The 15,439-nt window shown below is 48.5% G+C and overlaps 1 protein-coding gene across 3 annotated transcripts in view; it reads right to left on the bottom strand.

The window, feature by feature from the left end:
* Positions 1 to 15,439, bottom strand: part of TENM4 (teneurin transmembrane protein 4) — a 2,309,694-nt gene that overhangs the window by 2,419 nt on the left and 2,291,836 nt on the right. For all 3 annotated transcript variants that reach the window (XM_081155445.1, XM_081155446.1, XM_081155447.1), the window contains 4 exons: positions 13,345 to 13,580; positions 9,470 to 9,766; positions 6,429 to 8,043; positions 1,104 to 1,246 (listed from right to left, as the gene is read on the bottom strand). In XM_081155445.1, coding sequence (XP_081011571.1) covers positions 1,104 to 1,246; positions 6,429 to 8,043; positions 9,470 to 9,766; positions 13,345 to 13,580 — 2,291 coding nt within the window. The remainder of the gene's footprint in view (positions 1 to 1,103; positions 1,247 to 6,428; positions 8,044 to 9,469; positions 9,767 to 13,344; positions 13,581 to 15,439) is intronic.

Here is a 15,439-nt window from a genome sequence, read left to right as displayed (position 1 = left end):
TCACTTCTTTCAGCCATCTGTTCATTCAACCAAAGTTTTCCATGTACCTATTGCATGGGCTAGGCGCTTTGCTGGGTACCAAATGAGACCCAAATACTTGGCCTCACAGGGCTCGCAGTCTAGTGGAGATACAGGAAAGAAAACAGGAATTACAATTCAGTGTGGTGAGTGCTGTGAAAGAGGAAACTGTAGGGTGCCCCCAGAGCAGAGGGGTGCAGAGTCTAGGGGGAGGAGACAGCGGCCTGAGACCCGATGGAATCAGGAAGGAGAAAGAAGTACGGGTGAGTGAGTTCCCGCCCACCAGCAGTATGCCATCTGGCAGCCCTGCTTTCCTCCTCAGCGCGGACCAGGGCCCTCCTGAGGCCTGGCTTCTGCCTGATGCGTTCCTGCTTTCACTGGCTGCAGCAAGGGGCCTGGAAGAGCCAGCACCCAGTACAGACATTATGGATGGGGTGGCGCAGGAGGGGTGACGGGCAAATGGATGCCTGGAGGAAAGGGGTGCGTAAAACTGTTTCGAAGGACCCCTCAGCTGTATAACTCTTTGAGTGTTTGAAACTGAGTCATAAAAGAAGGACAAGAGAAAGTAACATTTTTTGAGCATCTTCAGACAGATCTGGGTTGGAATCCCAGCTCTACCCCTTCCCTGCTGTGTGGCTCTGGAAAGCCTCAGGCATAAAGTCTGTAGAATGAGAACAATAATGCCGGGGATAACTGAGAGCTAACTTGAGTAGAGTACCTCACACAAGGCCAGGTGCAGTGAAGCGCTCGGAAAATGTCACATTGTGCTTTAGAACACACTCTCCCTCCTTGCACGTTTGTTCTGGGTGGTGACAAAGGCTCATTGTTTTCGAGGAACTCCAAATTCAGTGTAACACACAAAACTCCTTAATACAGCTCATGAGGGTCTGTGTGCTGTTAAAGCAGGGCCCACAGTGGCCCACCTGTGGTCGGGTTCCTACGTGTTTGCTGAACAGTTTCTGGAAGGCACTGTGGATGCACCACGTCTGTTTCTATCAGTGGCCCAAACCTTCCTGAAAAGCTGGTAGGACCCACTCCTGGAATGTCTGAATGGCCAGGGGTGGGCAGCCATGTGCATGGGTTACCTTGCTGTTGTCCCACTCCTGAGTTTTCATCTGTGTGTGGACGAGCTCGTAGGATGGTTCCATGGCATCCGTGTCTGGCTTTGGATAGCCAGGAATCACATTGTGAAGCTGGAATCCAAAGGTGAGCAGCCAGCTGTTAACATCTGGGCGGAGAGAAGCAGAAATATCCCCATGGAGTAAGCAGACCTCAGATGTGACCCATCCCAGTGAAGCAGCCTAGAGCTGGGCTGCAGGTGCAGCGAGGATGTGGAGCGCTGCTACTGGAAGACTCAACTTTGGAAACTGGCTTCATGGTATTCATGATAAACATACCCTTGGGAACTAGAGTCCCCATCCTAGCTATAAATCTAAAAGAGATGTAACTTAAGTAGAACCGAGGGTTTTAGACTCCCCTTTCCACTGTCACTCCAATCCCCGGGACCTTCAGCTTCATACACCCAGAGGCAGCTGTTGATGGGTGAAGACTCCTCCACAGCCACCCCAAACATCATAGGAAACACCTGCAGAGGACCACCACTTCCAAAGGAAAGATGCATATGAATGACTTTCAAAGAGAAAATTCACTTAAGAAACAAACTCCGCATCTTCCTCCAACACTCTTTGCAGAGATTAGAGCCTCAGGGCCAAAGTGCCACAGGGCACGGAGATGGCCTGTACCAAAGACCAAGAGATTTCCCCCTCCCCCACGATCCTGTCTTATTTACCCTGACAGCCTAAGAAGTCACTTAACCTCCTTGTGCCTTCCTTATAGTGGGCTTGAGGATCTAGCCCCACAGGCACAGAGTTTGATTTAAAACATTCTTTGGGGATTACTAGTTATAAAATATTAGGTATAGGGACAGGCAGAATTTTGCCATGAGCATTTGGCTCATTAAAGAACAGAATCAGAAAGCCAAGACATAAGGAAAAGAGAGTGGAAGGCGTGCAATCAGCTACTTGGCCCACTGTTGCTGAGTGCCTTTTATGTGCCTAGTACTGTGCCATACAGACCCTCCCTTTGCACACTCAGGACTCTGAAGGGGAGATGGGACATGAGCATGTAGAACTCTGACACACACAAAAAGATGAGGAGAGGTTGGAAGTCTTTCAGTTGGCCAGTCTGACATGTCTTATGAAGAAGGTGGCATTTAAGCCAAACACTGAAAATGTGCAAACCCTGTCAGGCTTTGATGGAGATAAAGGGGGCACTTCAGGAAGACTGGTGTACAAGGGAAGGCCTGGCGAGGGGAGGCGAGTGAGGGAGTGTTCAGGTAACCATACCCCAGAGAGAGAGCCAGAAAGGAAAATTGTGGTTGGAGCAGGAAGAGCCTGGGATGGCAGGTAGGAGGTGATTTGGGGCCTATAGGAGAGAGTGTTCGAGCATCGCTCGAGAAGGGGCAGCTGAAGATGACAAAGCAATTGCTGGCCAGAGACTTGGAATCCCAAGTCTGGGGAGGCAGGACTTGAAGCTAAGCCCCAAAGCCAGCAACTCCGGGCTGTGGGCACCAGGCTTACTCTTAGCTTCTTCCAAAGGAGACAGATCCCTGGTCAGGGAGGTCCTGTTGAGGGTCCGGGCCTTGGTGGAATTGCCTTTCCCTACCACCCACTGAGTTCATCCCAATGATGGGAGTGTTCTTAGGGGATCAACAACTGCATCCCTCTCACCACTGCATCCCATGCTGCCTTCCCATTCAAGAACCATATTTGTCTTTTTTTTTTTTGGATGTCCCAGAGCCCCTCTCTGGGTTGTGAAACCTGGAGGCGCTGAGGTGGAGGGGTGGTAGAAAGGAAAGGAAAGATTGGAAACCAAGGTTCTACTTCTAGGAAGATCTTATAAAGGAAAGCACATGGTGAGGCAAGACAAAATCCAGGTTCAAACTCTGGCCCCTAACTTGCAAACTGTGTGAACTTGGGACTCGTTTCCATAACCATTCTGAGGCTGAGTTTCCTTACCTACAAGTTGATGACAGAAATGGTTTTCATTAAGTCATGCAGAGGAAAATTAACAGTGTTACCAATTGGGGGCAGCCATCAGACAACAGGGACTGTTGTTTGTTACATAAGTGTATTTTAAAGTGTTCAGCTTCTTCTCTGTGTTTCCTCAAACCCATGCCTCCACCTCCCTGGACCTCCATTTCCCCGTTTGTAACATGAGGCGCTTGGACCAGCTCTTCTCCAAATTCCCTTTCCTCACTGAGTTTCTAAGAATCTCTGATTCTATGAATCTTGGCAGATGGTTCTTTGGGAAATTAAAACAAACAGAATGAAGGGGGGTTGGGGGAAGAACCCTACTAAGCCATTTTGCCTGAGGCTGAGAACACGCATCTGAATTGGCAGTTGCAAAGGAAATCTTCTGTCAGGAATACTGCAAAGTCCCAGGAAACCAGGGATCTGAAAAGAGGGCTGAGCCTTAATTCTAAGTGATGGAAGGTGGGAAACTTTTTCATTATGCCTTTAGGAAAAATGCTGAAAATTGTTTTTATTCATTGGTTTGTTTTTCATTTGTTTGTTTTTACAACTGGCTTTTCTGAAGAGTTGAGAATTTTACTCTTTCTTATTATGGCATCAGACATAGACACATCCCTCAAGTTAAAAAGCTCATCTCTACTCATCCACCGCAGACGGCAGGGTGGCCACCTGGGGTGGCGATCCCCATCTCACAGGCTCAAGTGAGGGGTAAGTGCAATAGTGTACATGACACATCTGTGGTGGACATCTTTTGGTCTTCCTAGCGCCCCATTCTGCCAGCTCACTCCTTCTTTTTGGGGTCTTCATGTAGTTTTAGGGAAGCTGACTTCAACTAAGAGCTCAGGAATGGAGCATGTGACCTCGGCTAAGCCAGTCAGTGCATTCCAGCTCCCCAGCCATAGTGACTGGCTCAGGGCTTGTCAGGTGACCTAAGCCTATGCAATTGGAGTAGATCTCAGAACCCCTGAAGAAATTGTTGGAAAAAAGATGCTCTTTTTATTATTGTTGTTGCTGAATGTGAATGAGGTTGCATGTAGCCCATGTAGAAGCTAAAAGGTAAGGTTTAGTGAGAATTAGTAGTATTCTGGATTTTAGTAGTAAGACGGTTTTTTGGGTTTTTTTTTTTGCAGCATTTATTTTTCAGCTACAGTAACCTGCCAAGACATCTCAGAGGAAACTCACTGGAGGGTGAGGCAGGGGGTGTGATTAATGCAGACAGATGTAATGGAAACATCCTTCCAATCTGTGAAGCTTTTCCAGGGCTGGCAGCAGTGGGGCATGGTGAGTGCCGTGAAACCCTGTGGGGAATACTCCTGTGCCCAAGGGAGTATCCATCACACCTGCCCACCATGTGTTCTCTTCTTCCCCACTCCTGGGACTCTTGCCATGACCACCTGGATTCTCTCACCCTGATCACCTGGATTCTCTCACCATGACCACCTGGATTCTTCCCTAAAAGAGGAAGCCTCCAATTGCTAACAGCAGAAACAGGGTCCAGACTGAGCCACTGAGTTTAGGGGCCAGGAAGCCCTGCCACTAAGGGGCAATCATGTGAGGTGTACTTGTTGCCCTCTCTATGCTCTCTTTTACATATTAATTATTATTATTTTATTGATTTTAGAGAGAGAGGAAGAAAGGGGGAGGGAGGGAGAGAGAGAGAGAGAGAGAAACATCAGTGAGAGAGAGATACATAGATACATCAATTGGTTGCCTCCCCAATGTGCCCCAATGGGGGAATAGAACCTGCAACCTAGGTATGTTCTCTGGCTGGGAGTTGAACCGGGAATTCAAACATCAGTTTGCTGTTCCACTTATTTATGCATTCATTGGTTGATTCTTGTATATGCCCTGACTGGGGACAGAACCTTCAACCTTGGTGTACTGGGACCATGCTTTAACCAACTGAGCTACCCAGCGAGGGCTCTCTACACTTGTATGTGCAGCTCCCTCTCCCTGGATTGCCCTTCTCTCCAGTACCTGATGGATGCCCACTCATAAATGGGCCTCCAATATGAGCTGCTCCCTGGGCAGAGCCAGCAGTGCCTCCTGTGTTTCAATAGCCATCAGCGAAACCCTCCATCATGGCCCCTCAAACTGGATAGCAGTTGTCTGTCTCCCCTCCAGCAGTGTGCATTTCTGGAGGGTAGGGTCATCTTTTTATCCCTAGTGCCTAAAACAGTGGCTGCACAGAGGAGGCACTTGTTGAATGAATGCAACTACCTTAAAATAGGGGGTAAGAGGTGTCTCACAGGACAAAAGAGGTGGCAACTACTAGGTTTACAAGTTGGGATATGCCACAAACTCTGTTCTAAAAGTGCTGGCTTTAGCCAGACCTGAATCCCCATAGCCACTCTGACACTGAGGTCTTCTGTGGCTGGGAGTAGTTGCTTGCTGGGAGGCTTGTGGCTGCTGAAGACATGTCTGGCAGGTGTGACCTATGGGACACTTTATACTCAAGGTGGTTTCACAGCAGTGGAAAGAAAAGCCCACTTTTTAAATCAGAAGGTGGAGGAAAGGGAACCAACAGGAGCCATGCACTGTACGGGACAGGTTCTAAAACGCACCCATTTCACCCTTGCAACCATCCTACTATCTGTTCTTTACTCCTTTTGTCCCTCTTTTCTTATCTTCTTTGGATTGAATATTTTTTTAGTTTTAATTTTATCGCCACTATTGACTGATTTGCTATGCCTTTGTTTTAATTTTTAGTAGTTGCTCTAGGATTTAAAATGTGTATATTTAACTTATCTTTGTCATGGTAGGTATTCTAACTTCAGTTTACAAATCAGGAATTCAGGGAAGTTAAGTAAATTTTTCCACTGTGATAGCTTAGAAATGGTGGACCCCTTTACTCAGTTCTGTCTGTCTCCAAAGTCTAAATTTTCCATTACTTCAACCCAAATAAGATAATTTTTTTTTTAAAAAACCATACTTCTTAGGGACTCATAGCCAGGCTGATTTCTGGGTCAGAAACTCCCAAGGTGCATTCTAAGGAATGCATCCAGTGAGATATTAGGGTTTCATGGTGAAAAACAGGGTTTTATGGTCAAATAAATTAAAGAAATAGTGGGTAAATATGTTAAACAGTTCTCTTTACTACAGGACTTCTCAGAGCCTTGCATAAGCTGAAATGTATTATGAAAACTTAAGCATGGTGGCCTTCCTATCAAATTGATGTGATGCCAGAAACAATTTTTCCAGACCATTTCTCTGAACTAGTGTTTCTTCAAATATACTTTGGAAAATGCTGCTCTAAGAGAAAGTCAATGTTTCCCATTACCCGCTAGCAGCTTTCTCAAGGATGACTGTCCTGTCAATGACCAGAGCAACAGGGAGACATGACCAGTTTCTGCCCTCTGAATGAGCCCCGATCCTCACCTGTCATGAAGCACTTGATGTCCTGAGAGTTGCTGATGGGGTTGTTGTTTTTAAACATATAGAGATTAAAAGGCATGATGTTGCTGCTACTAACGTGCTTCCACAGCTCATGGTCTGGGCTAGTCCAGCGACCAGCCAGCACATCGTAATCCCGTCGGCCCATGTGGACAAGCTTGGTCAGTGGATCGTAGAGGCCACCGTGGTAGCCAATGATGATCTGGAAGTTGGGGTTGGTGTCCATGTAGATCTCCCCATAGGCCGTGTACAGGATCTGCTTGATCATTAAGCCTGTTCCACTGAAGACAGCAAGAGGCGTCCCGATGTTGTCACAAGCTATATAAAACTCATCGCCGCTGCTCAGCTCCATGGCGAAGAGGTGTCCTTGCAGGTCGTAGTAAAGGGATGTGATCTCAGAGCTGGAGTGGTTGTAGAGGTGCGTGACCTTGGTGGGGTTGGTCAGATCCGCATAGAAGAACTGCAGGTGGTGGCCGTGGCTGCTCCTGCTGGACACCCGCCGCCCCAGGCCGTCGTAGCGGTACCTGACACTCCAGCCACCAGCCCGGTTGTAGGCCTTGACAAGCAGGCCAGCTGAGCTGTACTCGAAGACATCACCGCCCCGCTGCCTCAGGAAGCCGTCGTCGTCCATCCTGTACTGCACGTCGCCTAGTCTGGTGATGCGGTCACGGAGGTCGTACCTGAGCGGGGTGAGCCGCGCGCTGTTCCCGGGACTCAGTAAGTGCAGGTTCCCGTTGAGGTCATAGCTGTATCGCCAGAGTGGCTTGTCGTTGATAGAGACCGTCTGCAGCTGGCCGTCGGCGTCATACTCGTAGGCGTAGCGGGTGGTGTTGGCATAGGGTCCCACCTTGAGCTCCTTCTTCACCACCCGCCCCATGTTATCGTACTGGACGGTCATCCAGTACATGAGCGAGCGGAAAATCTCGTACTGCACCTCCTTCATCCGCCCGTACGCATCGAAGTGCTTGGTGTGCGTCATGACCGCGGTGGTGATGATCTGGTTGATGTCGTAGTAGATGACGCCGAACTTCCCGAACTGCTCCGTCTTGCCTGACACGTCGTCGTATCGATAGAGATCGATGGGCAGTGGGGTCTCGTTGATCACGGCCTGCATGCTGGTCACCCGGAAGCTGTTGTCGTAGTTGTAGTCGAAGCGGGCATTGACCATGCCTTCCTCGGTGAAGCGGAAGATCTGGCGGTCGATCAGGGGCCCGATCTGACGGTAGCGGATGGTGCAGGTGAAGCCCTCGTTCTGCAGGTTGATGGTCTTCAGCATGCCCGCTGTCTCGTCGTAGGTGAAGCTCACCTTGGTGGTGTCGTACAGCACCTCGGCCAGCTTCGACAGCTTGCCATACTTGTATATCACCCTGCGGCCGGTGCCCAAGTAGGAGGTGTGGAGGAGGTGCCCGTCCTCCGTGAAGTCCTGGATGACTGAGGCATTGCCCTCGGGGGGCTGGTAGATGTTCCTGTAGTAGCCCACCGAGCGAATGGTCTCTAATGTCTGCCGGGCCACGTTGGGCATTGTCACGGAAGAGAGGCGGTCGTTCTTATCAAACTCAAAGATATATTGCCTCTGGCTGTGGAGGAGCAGCACCATGGACTGGAGGGAAAGGAAAACCAAGAGATGAGAGCTGGGCAGTGGGGAGGGAGGGGAGGCCTGTGTGCCCAAGGCTTAAGGAGAGGAATGAAAGGCCAAGGAAACTGGTGGTTCTCCTAAGTTATGTCCAAACCAGATATTTCCAACCAATGGGCCGTAAGATTCTGCAACGGGGTACAGATGTGCTCAGATAAGGACTGCTCTTATTCCTTGGCCTGGCAGGGCCTGGGGCCCCAGAGCACTCAGGCTATTTTCCTCCTTATGGTGAGCAGCCTTGTCTGTCTGCCCCTTTGTGTGGTACAAAAATGATGACTTTAATGTGTGACGGGGTGGGAGCGCCGGCCTAAAGTATTTGCAGCATCTTCTTTCCTGGCTTCCTTGCTCCAGATTTCTTCTAAAATCAATCGTCCCACTCAAGCAAGACCGATTTTCCTAAAATACAGTCTGACAATGTCTATGGACTAATAAACAACTTCTGTTGACTCCCTCTGGCCCGCAGGATAAAGATCATGCCTGAAAAAGGCATTTAGGGCTTTGCACAACTGTTTATATAGTAACAGGCCATATGGGAATGGGGAAACCTGGCTTCTAACACCACTCATTGTGTGGCCCTGGGCAAGTTCTTCCCCTCTCTGGCCTTGGCCAGTATGCTGGATGACCTTCAAGGTCTCTTTTAGCGCTACCACAGAACATTGCTCTCGGACATGCTCACCCAGCACAGAGCAGTGGAGACTGACCACAGATCAAGCAGAGCCTGGGATCTGGAGGGGTGACCAGGAGTAGGAAACAAAGTAAGGATCTGGGCACCAAAACTGGGACATGAAATACAGGCTCTATTTCAGGAATAAGTCAGCAGATAACAGCCCAGAGGGGATCTAGGTACCAAAGCTACAATTTTCTCCTGTTTGGGACCAACTTTTGATTTCAGGCCCTTTCTGATTCCTCACCCCTGGGATGAAATGAATCCTGACCAGAAGGGGATTTCCCAAGGCCACACCCAGAACTTGAAGCTCAGGGTTAAGGCCTTCCTGCCTAAGTACCGATCCTTAGGCATCTGCTTTGTTCTCTGTGACCAATGGCCTCATGTGCCCTAGACCTGGGAGCAGACCTGCATCTGTTTCAGGACCCTGAATCTTGTTCCGTAAGTCAAGGTAGTGTTTGATCCTGCTCTCAGCACCAGTCTATCAGGTGCAACTTTCACATTCTCCTGCCCCGGGGCCCCCACCTGCCATGCCACCATGATCCATCTGGATGCCTCTTGGGACCTCCTTGCCCTCTGTTGCAGATTTTCCTGAACATTTCCTTTTGGAGACCACATGGGTCAGACCTATCCTATCAAGGTCAGCAGCCTGGGCGTGGCCATAGGTGGAGCCACAGTGACAGGCCTTCTACACAGCAAGGGCAGTGATGGAAGGAGGCAGACACCTGCCTTCTCTAAGTACGTGTAGCTCCATGTCTTCCCGTCAGCAAAGATCCTGGATGTGATGCGACCGTCCTGGTCGTATTCCATTCTCTCAGACATGATGCCCCTCTGGATGCCTGCAATGTGGCCCCTCAGGGAGTATGTCACGTTGACGCCGTTCAGCCTGCTGCTGGGTGACCAGAGGCTGGGCCGCCCCGCCTGGTCATACAGGATTCGGAGGGTGAACTTGCGGTGGTCATCATAGATCTTCTCCGTGCGTGTCACACGGTCAAAGTCCAGAGACAGGAGGTTCCTGTTGTGAACCTGGAGAAGGGGTAGGAGGAAGGAGAAAGTTAATCTGGATATTGAGAACTTGGGTCTGAGAAGCTCCTGAATAGAGGAGGCAGCATGGGCTATGGATGTCAACCAGGGTTTGGGTCCTGCCTCTGTCACTTGTCAGCTCTGTGAAGTTTCCTCTTCTGTAAAATGGGAATAATAATGCCAATTACATAGGGCCACTGTGAGGATAAGGGTGATGCAGATGATGGGAAAGCAGTAGCTGTTACTGAAGATGATTCACACAATTTCCTAACGTGATTCTTCTAATGAAGACAAAAGGCAGATCCTTCTTATCGCCCTCCTAAAAAGGGAGAGGCCCCCTGGGCCCAGCAAATCAATGGCTGATCCCACTAATTATGTGCCAGCCACCATGCTAGGGCTCGACACCCAGGAGACAAAAGCTCAGGGATGTGAAGGACATACTCCAGATCTCCTGGCTGGTGAGTGACTGAGTCTGGGTTTGACACTCACCACTGCCATGTGCCAACACAGCCCAGTGGTCTTCTAAGAGAGTCTACCACTTCTTGGGGCTTTGGACTTCCCTTCCCTGCTGGGATCTCTCCTGCCCTCTCTCACCACAATTAGGACTTCTGGGTGGTCGCCCCAGTCAGCTCCCCAGGCTGCTGCTTCTTCCTGGAGACCCTGGGGGGGGGGGCAGCGTGTGTTTGAACCTGGGCTGGTTTCTCTGGCTGTGGGCCACCTGGGGACACAGTCCTAGCTTTGGAATGTTTGCTCCCGCCTCCGGGATCAGGAGCCCCGTGTATGATCTCCACCTGGGCTACTGGGTCAGCACAAGACTCGATTTCCTTTCAGAGTCAGAAATACAGGGCTCCCCCAGGGGTAGCAAGAAGTCAGGGCTTTTCGTATGTTAACAAACAAATATGCTTCAGAGGCCTGTTTCTATATTTGGTACCTGTTACCCCTGAAACACTGCTGGGTACTCTGAAGCTAAAATGCTGATTTCCTCTAATTGGTGTCTGGGTACATTTGGGCACATTTTCTCACTCTCCCATTAGTCACTGGTTAAATGTGACACACAGTAAGGAAGACCCAAGAAGAACACAGACAAGGTGCATTAAATGATGCAAAACAGTACACGTAGACAGAGGTAATGAAAGGCCCTCTGGGGCCCTGTGTGGTAAAACAGGGCTCAGGTCTAAAAATTAAGGCCAGGATTCCAGCCTCATCTGTGACCAGCTCTTCTGTGTGACCCTGAGCAAGTGCCTGTCCCTCTCTGAGTCTCAGTTTCTCCCCCTGTAAAACAAAGGGCTGCTGAGAGGATAGAGGAAACCTAAGTAAATTACCTAGTGGAGTGCTGGGCACACAGAAGGTACTGAATTAATGATTGTGATAATGTCCACTAAACGACAACAAATGACCATGGTCATTCTCAGGGGAAGTACAGACGTGTGTCTCCCCCTTCTCCCCTAACAGACTCTAACGCCTAGAAGATAAAGATTTATAATGATGATGCTGAGATGGCTTTGGCTGCGAATGGCCTGGTTATAATAAGGTTGCCTTCCCAGGGGTAATCAAACACAATTGAAGAAGCGAAAACAGCATGGCAGACAATTCCCATGAAAACCCGAGGTGCTGGAGGCCGAAGCTGTGTTCTTTGCCGAGAGCACAAAGGAAGATGCAAGGTCTGTACCACCACCAACGATGGAGCCCTTTTTACAGCATCATTTGGAAGGTCCCCTGGGGCTCCCCCAAGGTGCTACCACCCAGCCAGCTGCACCCCCCCCATACCCTGGAGGACCCCTAGTGAAGGGGAGCTATACCTCTGTGGCAAAATTAATAAAATTGAATTAAGCAGCTCACTGGGGAACTGCCTAATGCTTCCTGTGCTCGGCAGTAGCGGCAATGAGATTATTTTACATCTTTCTTTATTAAAAAAGTTCCCAGTCGTATAAAAAATGAGCTCCATTACGGGGAGGCGCACCCGGCTAACGTTCTAATTCCACATGCTGCCACTGTGGGTGGCCATTTATACTGGGAGGACGCGGAGATGAGGCCACCTCACCGAAGCGCCGTTAATCTCGGGCTGGGAGAGGGACCACTTCAAGCCTGGGAAACTTTTGGTCCAGTTCACAAGGCAGAGAGGGAATCCTAACAGCACTAATTGCTGCCGCTTATTGAGCGCCTGGGGTCTCCCAGCACCTGGCTAGGTATATAGCAAATATATTATCTGGTTTCTGCAGGAGAATCGAAGGCTCGGAGGAGCTGCTCGCGGCTGCACAGGCCCAGGGCAAGCTTCCCGCTTAGCAAGCTGCCCCCAATGTGCACGAGGAGCTGCTGGGGAATTCAGACGGGCTCGGCGGGGCCCCAGAGGCAGAGCGGCCTTCCTTAGGGAATGCGGGGAAGGCTGTTTCCCACATCAGACAGTTGCTGGAGTTCTTGGCTGTCGAGAGTACACAGGAAGCCTGGCTTTCTGGCTCTCGTGGTGTGATGCTGGATAAGTCACTTAATGCTTCTATATCTGTTGTGAGAATTTAACTATGAGCAGGGTGCCCATTCTCGAGTCCTTACCACCACCTCGCTATGTGAGTCCGGGAAAAGCCCTTTTCTCTCTGGAACTCAGGCGCCCCGTGTGTGAAATGGGGGCTTATAAATGTACTTTCTTTGCTGGAGGCCAGAGGGCAAGACAGCCCCAGCTGCGTGGCACGGGGATACTTCTGCGGTTTTTAGGGGTTAGGAACACGTGGCTCAGCTCGGCATGCCTCCACGGAGCGCCTGTGGTCTCCGGGGTACTGTGCTGGAGCCGGGGCTATTCCTGCGCTTTCACTCACGCATTCACCTTCCTTTCTAACGCTGGAGGGGACAGAAGATGGGCAATCAGGCGCTGGGGCAGAAGCAACGCTAGGGAAACGTGGTGGGAGGCAGAGAAAGGGCTGGCTCAGGGGCAGCCCCTGAAAAACACTCTGAGATGCCAGGCCATGGATGCCAGCCCACTGGCGGGGACAGCTATGGCGAGGGTCATTTTGTTTATTTAGAAAGGATACTTACCTGAAAAAGGGGGAGACTATGGCTTAGGTTCCAAACAGCTAAACCGAATTTTTGGACATATTAGTAATAATAATAGCAATAACAGTAATAAGAATAGCAATTACAGCAACAACACAGGCAGGTATTACTGACCACTTATTATGGGCCAGGCTCTGTCTGGGGCACTTCATAGATTTTTTCTAATCTTTGTAGCAACTTGTGAAATTGGTTTTATCGTGTTCCCTCTATAGGTAATGAAATCAAGGCTTTGAGAGATAAGGGATTTGCGCGAATTCACTCTGGGAATGACAGAAGCGGGAAATCCAACTCAGGCCCAACTAACACCAGAGCTGGTGATCTTGCCACAGGTGACAACTGAAAAGATGTACGAGACTCTTATTACAGGAGTTGCCTGCTTTACTTTCCCCTTTTTGTGGATGAGGAAACGGAGGGCCCAGGAAAACTTTCTCCCCCAGGGACAGTTTCAAGAACAGAACCCACTGGTCCGGATTCCTCCCCATCCCTTCCCCCCAGGACTCAGCCTCCAGAGGCAGGGACCTGCTGGGGGTCCTGCTCACCCGCAGCCGGCGCCCGAAGACCGTGACCTGGCCCCGAGCCTGCTCCTTGCGCTGGCGCCACTCCACCAGGTTGAGGCCGTTGTCGATGGGCAGTGTGACGTTCCTCTTGCCCACGGTGGGGTTCACGGTGCCCGCCAGCAGGTGGGGCTCCGTCTGCAGGGCCACCTCCATGCCGTTGGCCAGCAGCAGCCGCAGGGAGCCATCTGCCCCGATGTAGTAGCTGTTGCGGACCTGGTCTGTGGGAGCGGAAGGACAGACTTTGTTCAGAAGGCACAAGGATGGAGGGAGGCAGAGGTGTGGTTTTCAAATGTGTGTATTTTTCTGACTATAGAAACGAAACATTATTCTTGAAAAAAACTAGGGAAATATATGGAGATCAGCCATAATCTCAATAGACCCCCCCAAAACCATGTAAATATGATGGATATTCCTAGATTTTAGGATATTTCTTCATGTAGTCAGAGTATAAAATGTTGCTTATAGAGGTTTTTCACTGATAATTGTGTTATATTGTTGAATGTTTTTCATGAAGGGTTTTATTAATGAATGCACAGTATTTCATTGTATAGAAATACTATAATTTATTCAACCAACCCTCAAAATAGATTTCTGATTGTCGCCAGTTTTCATAATTACATGTAACACTGCAAATAAATGTATTTTAAACATCATGCTAAGTGAAAGAAGTCAGACACAAAAGGCCTCATATTGTGTGAGTCCATTTATATGAAATGTCCAGAACAGGCCAATTCATAGAGATAGAAAGTAGATTAGCGCAGAGAAGGGAGAATGGGGGTGACTGCTAATGGGCAAGGGCTTCTTTTGGGAGTGATAAAATTTTTCTAGAATCAGATAGCAGTAACTTTGTACATATACTACAAACCACTGACCTAGACACTTTCAAAGGGTGAATTTTATGGTATGTGAATTTTATCTCAATTAAAAAACATATTCTTTTGCATAAGTCAATGTATTCATTTTGGGTTATTTAATTAAAATAGACTTCTAAAAGAAAGATTAGTAGGACGATGGGTTGAACATTTTTAAGGCTCTTGATATACACTAGGGTAACAATGTTCTTTATAACAAGATGAAAAATAACTCCAATACTTAAGTCCACTGTCAGAATGCCAAATATATATGTTATTTAAAACATATATACATATGATTTAAAGCATATATATATATGATTTAAGACATATGTGTTTTAAATCAAGACATATATATGTTTTAAATCATTGTCATATATACATTACAGATGGTCCCCAACTCACAATGGTTCTACTTAGGATTTTTCGGCTTTATGATGGCGTGAAACAAATTACATGAGATATTCAATACTTTATTATAAAACAGGCTTTGTGTTTGATGACTTTGTCCAACTTTAGGTTAATGTGAGTGTTCTGAGTACATTTAAGGTAGGCCAGGCTAAGTTATGATGTTTGGTAGGTTAGGTGTATTAAATGAATTTTTGACCTAGTATATTTTCAACTTTCGATGTGTTTATTGGGACATAACCCAATCATAAGTCAAGGAGCAGCTATATATATGACAACAATTTAAAAATACATCTGATTTTGAAATTTTATGTCTGGTTAAAACACTTTAATTTGCATCTTTAGCTAAAAGGTGCTTCTGGAGAAAAAAGTAAATTTCATCTGTGAAATGCACACGGAATTCTCCTCTAAAAATGGAGGTAACATCTCTGACCTTACACTGCACTCTCCTGCCTTCTGCCCCTTCTCAGCTGTTGCCTCTTTCTGCACTGCCCCTTTCTTCAATAAATGGTAGCCCAAGTCCTTCCTTAAAGGCTCTGCTTACATGTTATCTCCTCCCAGAAGCTTCTCCTGTCCCTGTGGTTAGAATGAATGCCTTCCTCTATTCGCCCCTTAACCTCTCTATGGGCTTATTAGTGGTCTTGCAACTGAGGGATGTAGGGTTCGCCACCCTGTTAATGACCAAATTCTCAAATACCTCAGGGCCTACTGTGAGAGGCACTATTGCAGCGAGATTAAGAGCATGGACTTTGAAATCAGGTTGCCCGAGTTCAAGTTCCAGCTCTGCCACTTTGTTGCTGTAAGACCTTGGGCTGATT

The sequence above is a fragment of the Miniopterus schreibersii genome, assembly GCF_964146895.1.
Source record: "Miniopterus schreibersii genome assembly, chromosome: 12".
NCBI classification, from domain to species: domain Eukaryota; kingdom Metazoa; phylum Chordata; class Mammalia; order Chiroptera; family Miniopteridae; genus Miniopterus; species Miniopterus schreibersii.
The sequence above is the reverse complement of the archived record's forward strand: the minus strand, read 5'-3'. Positions and strand labels throughout refer to the sequence as shown.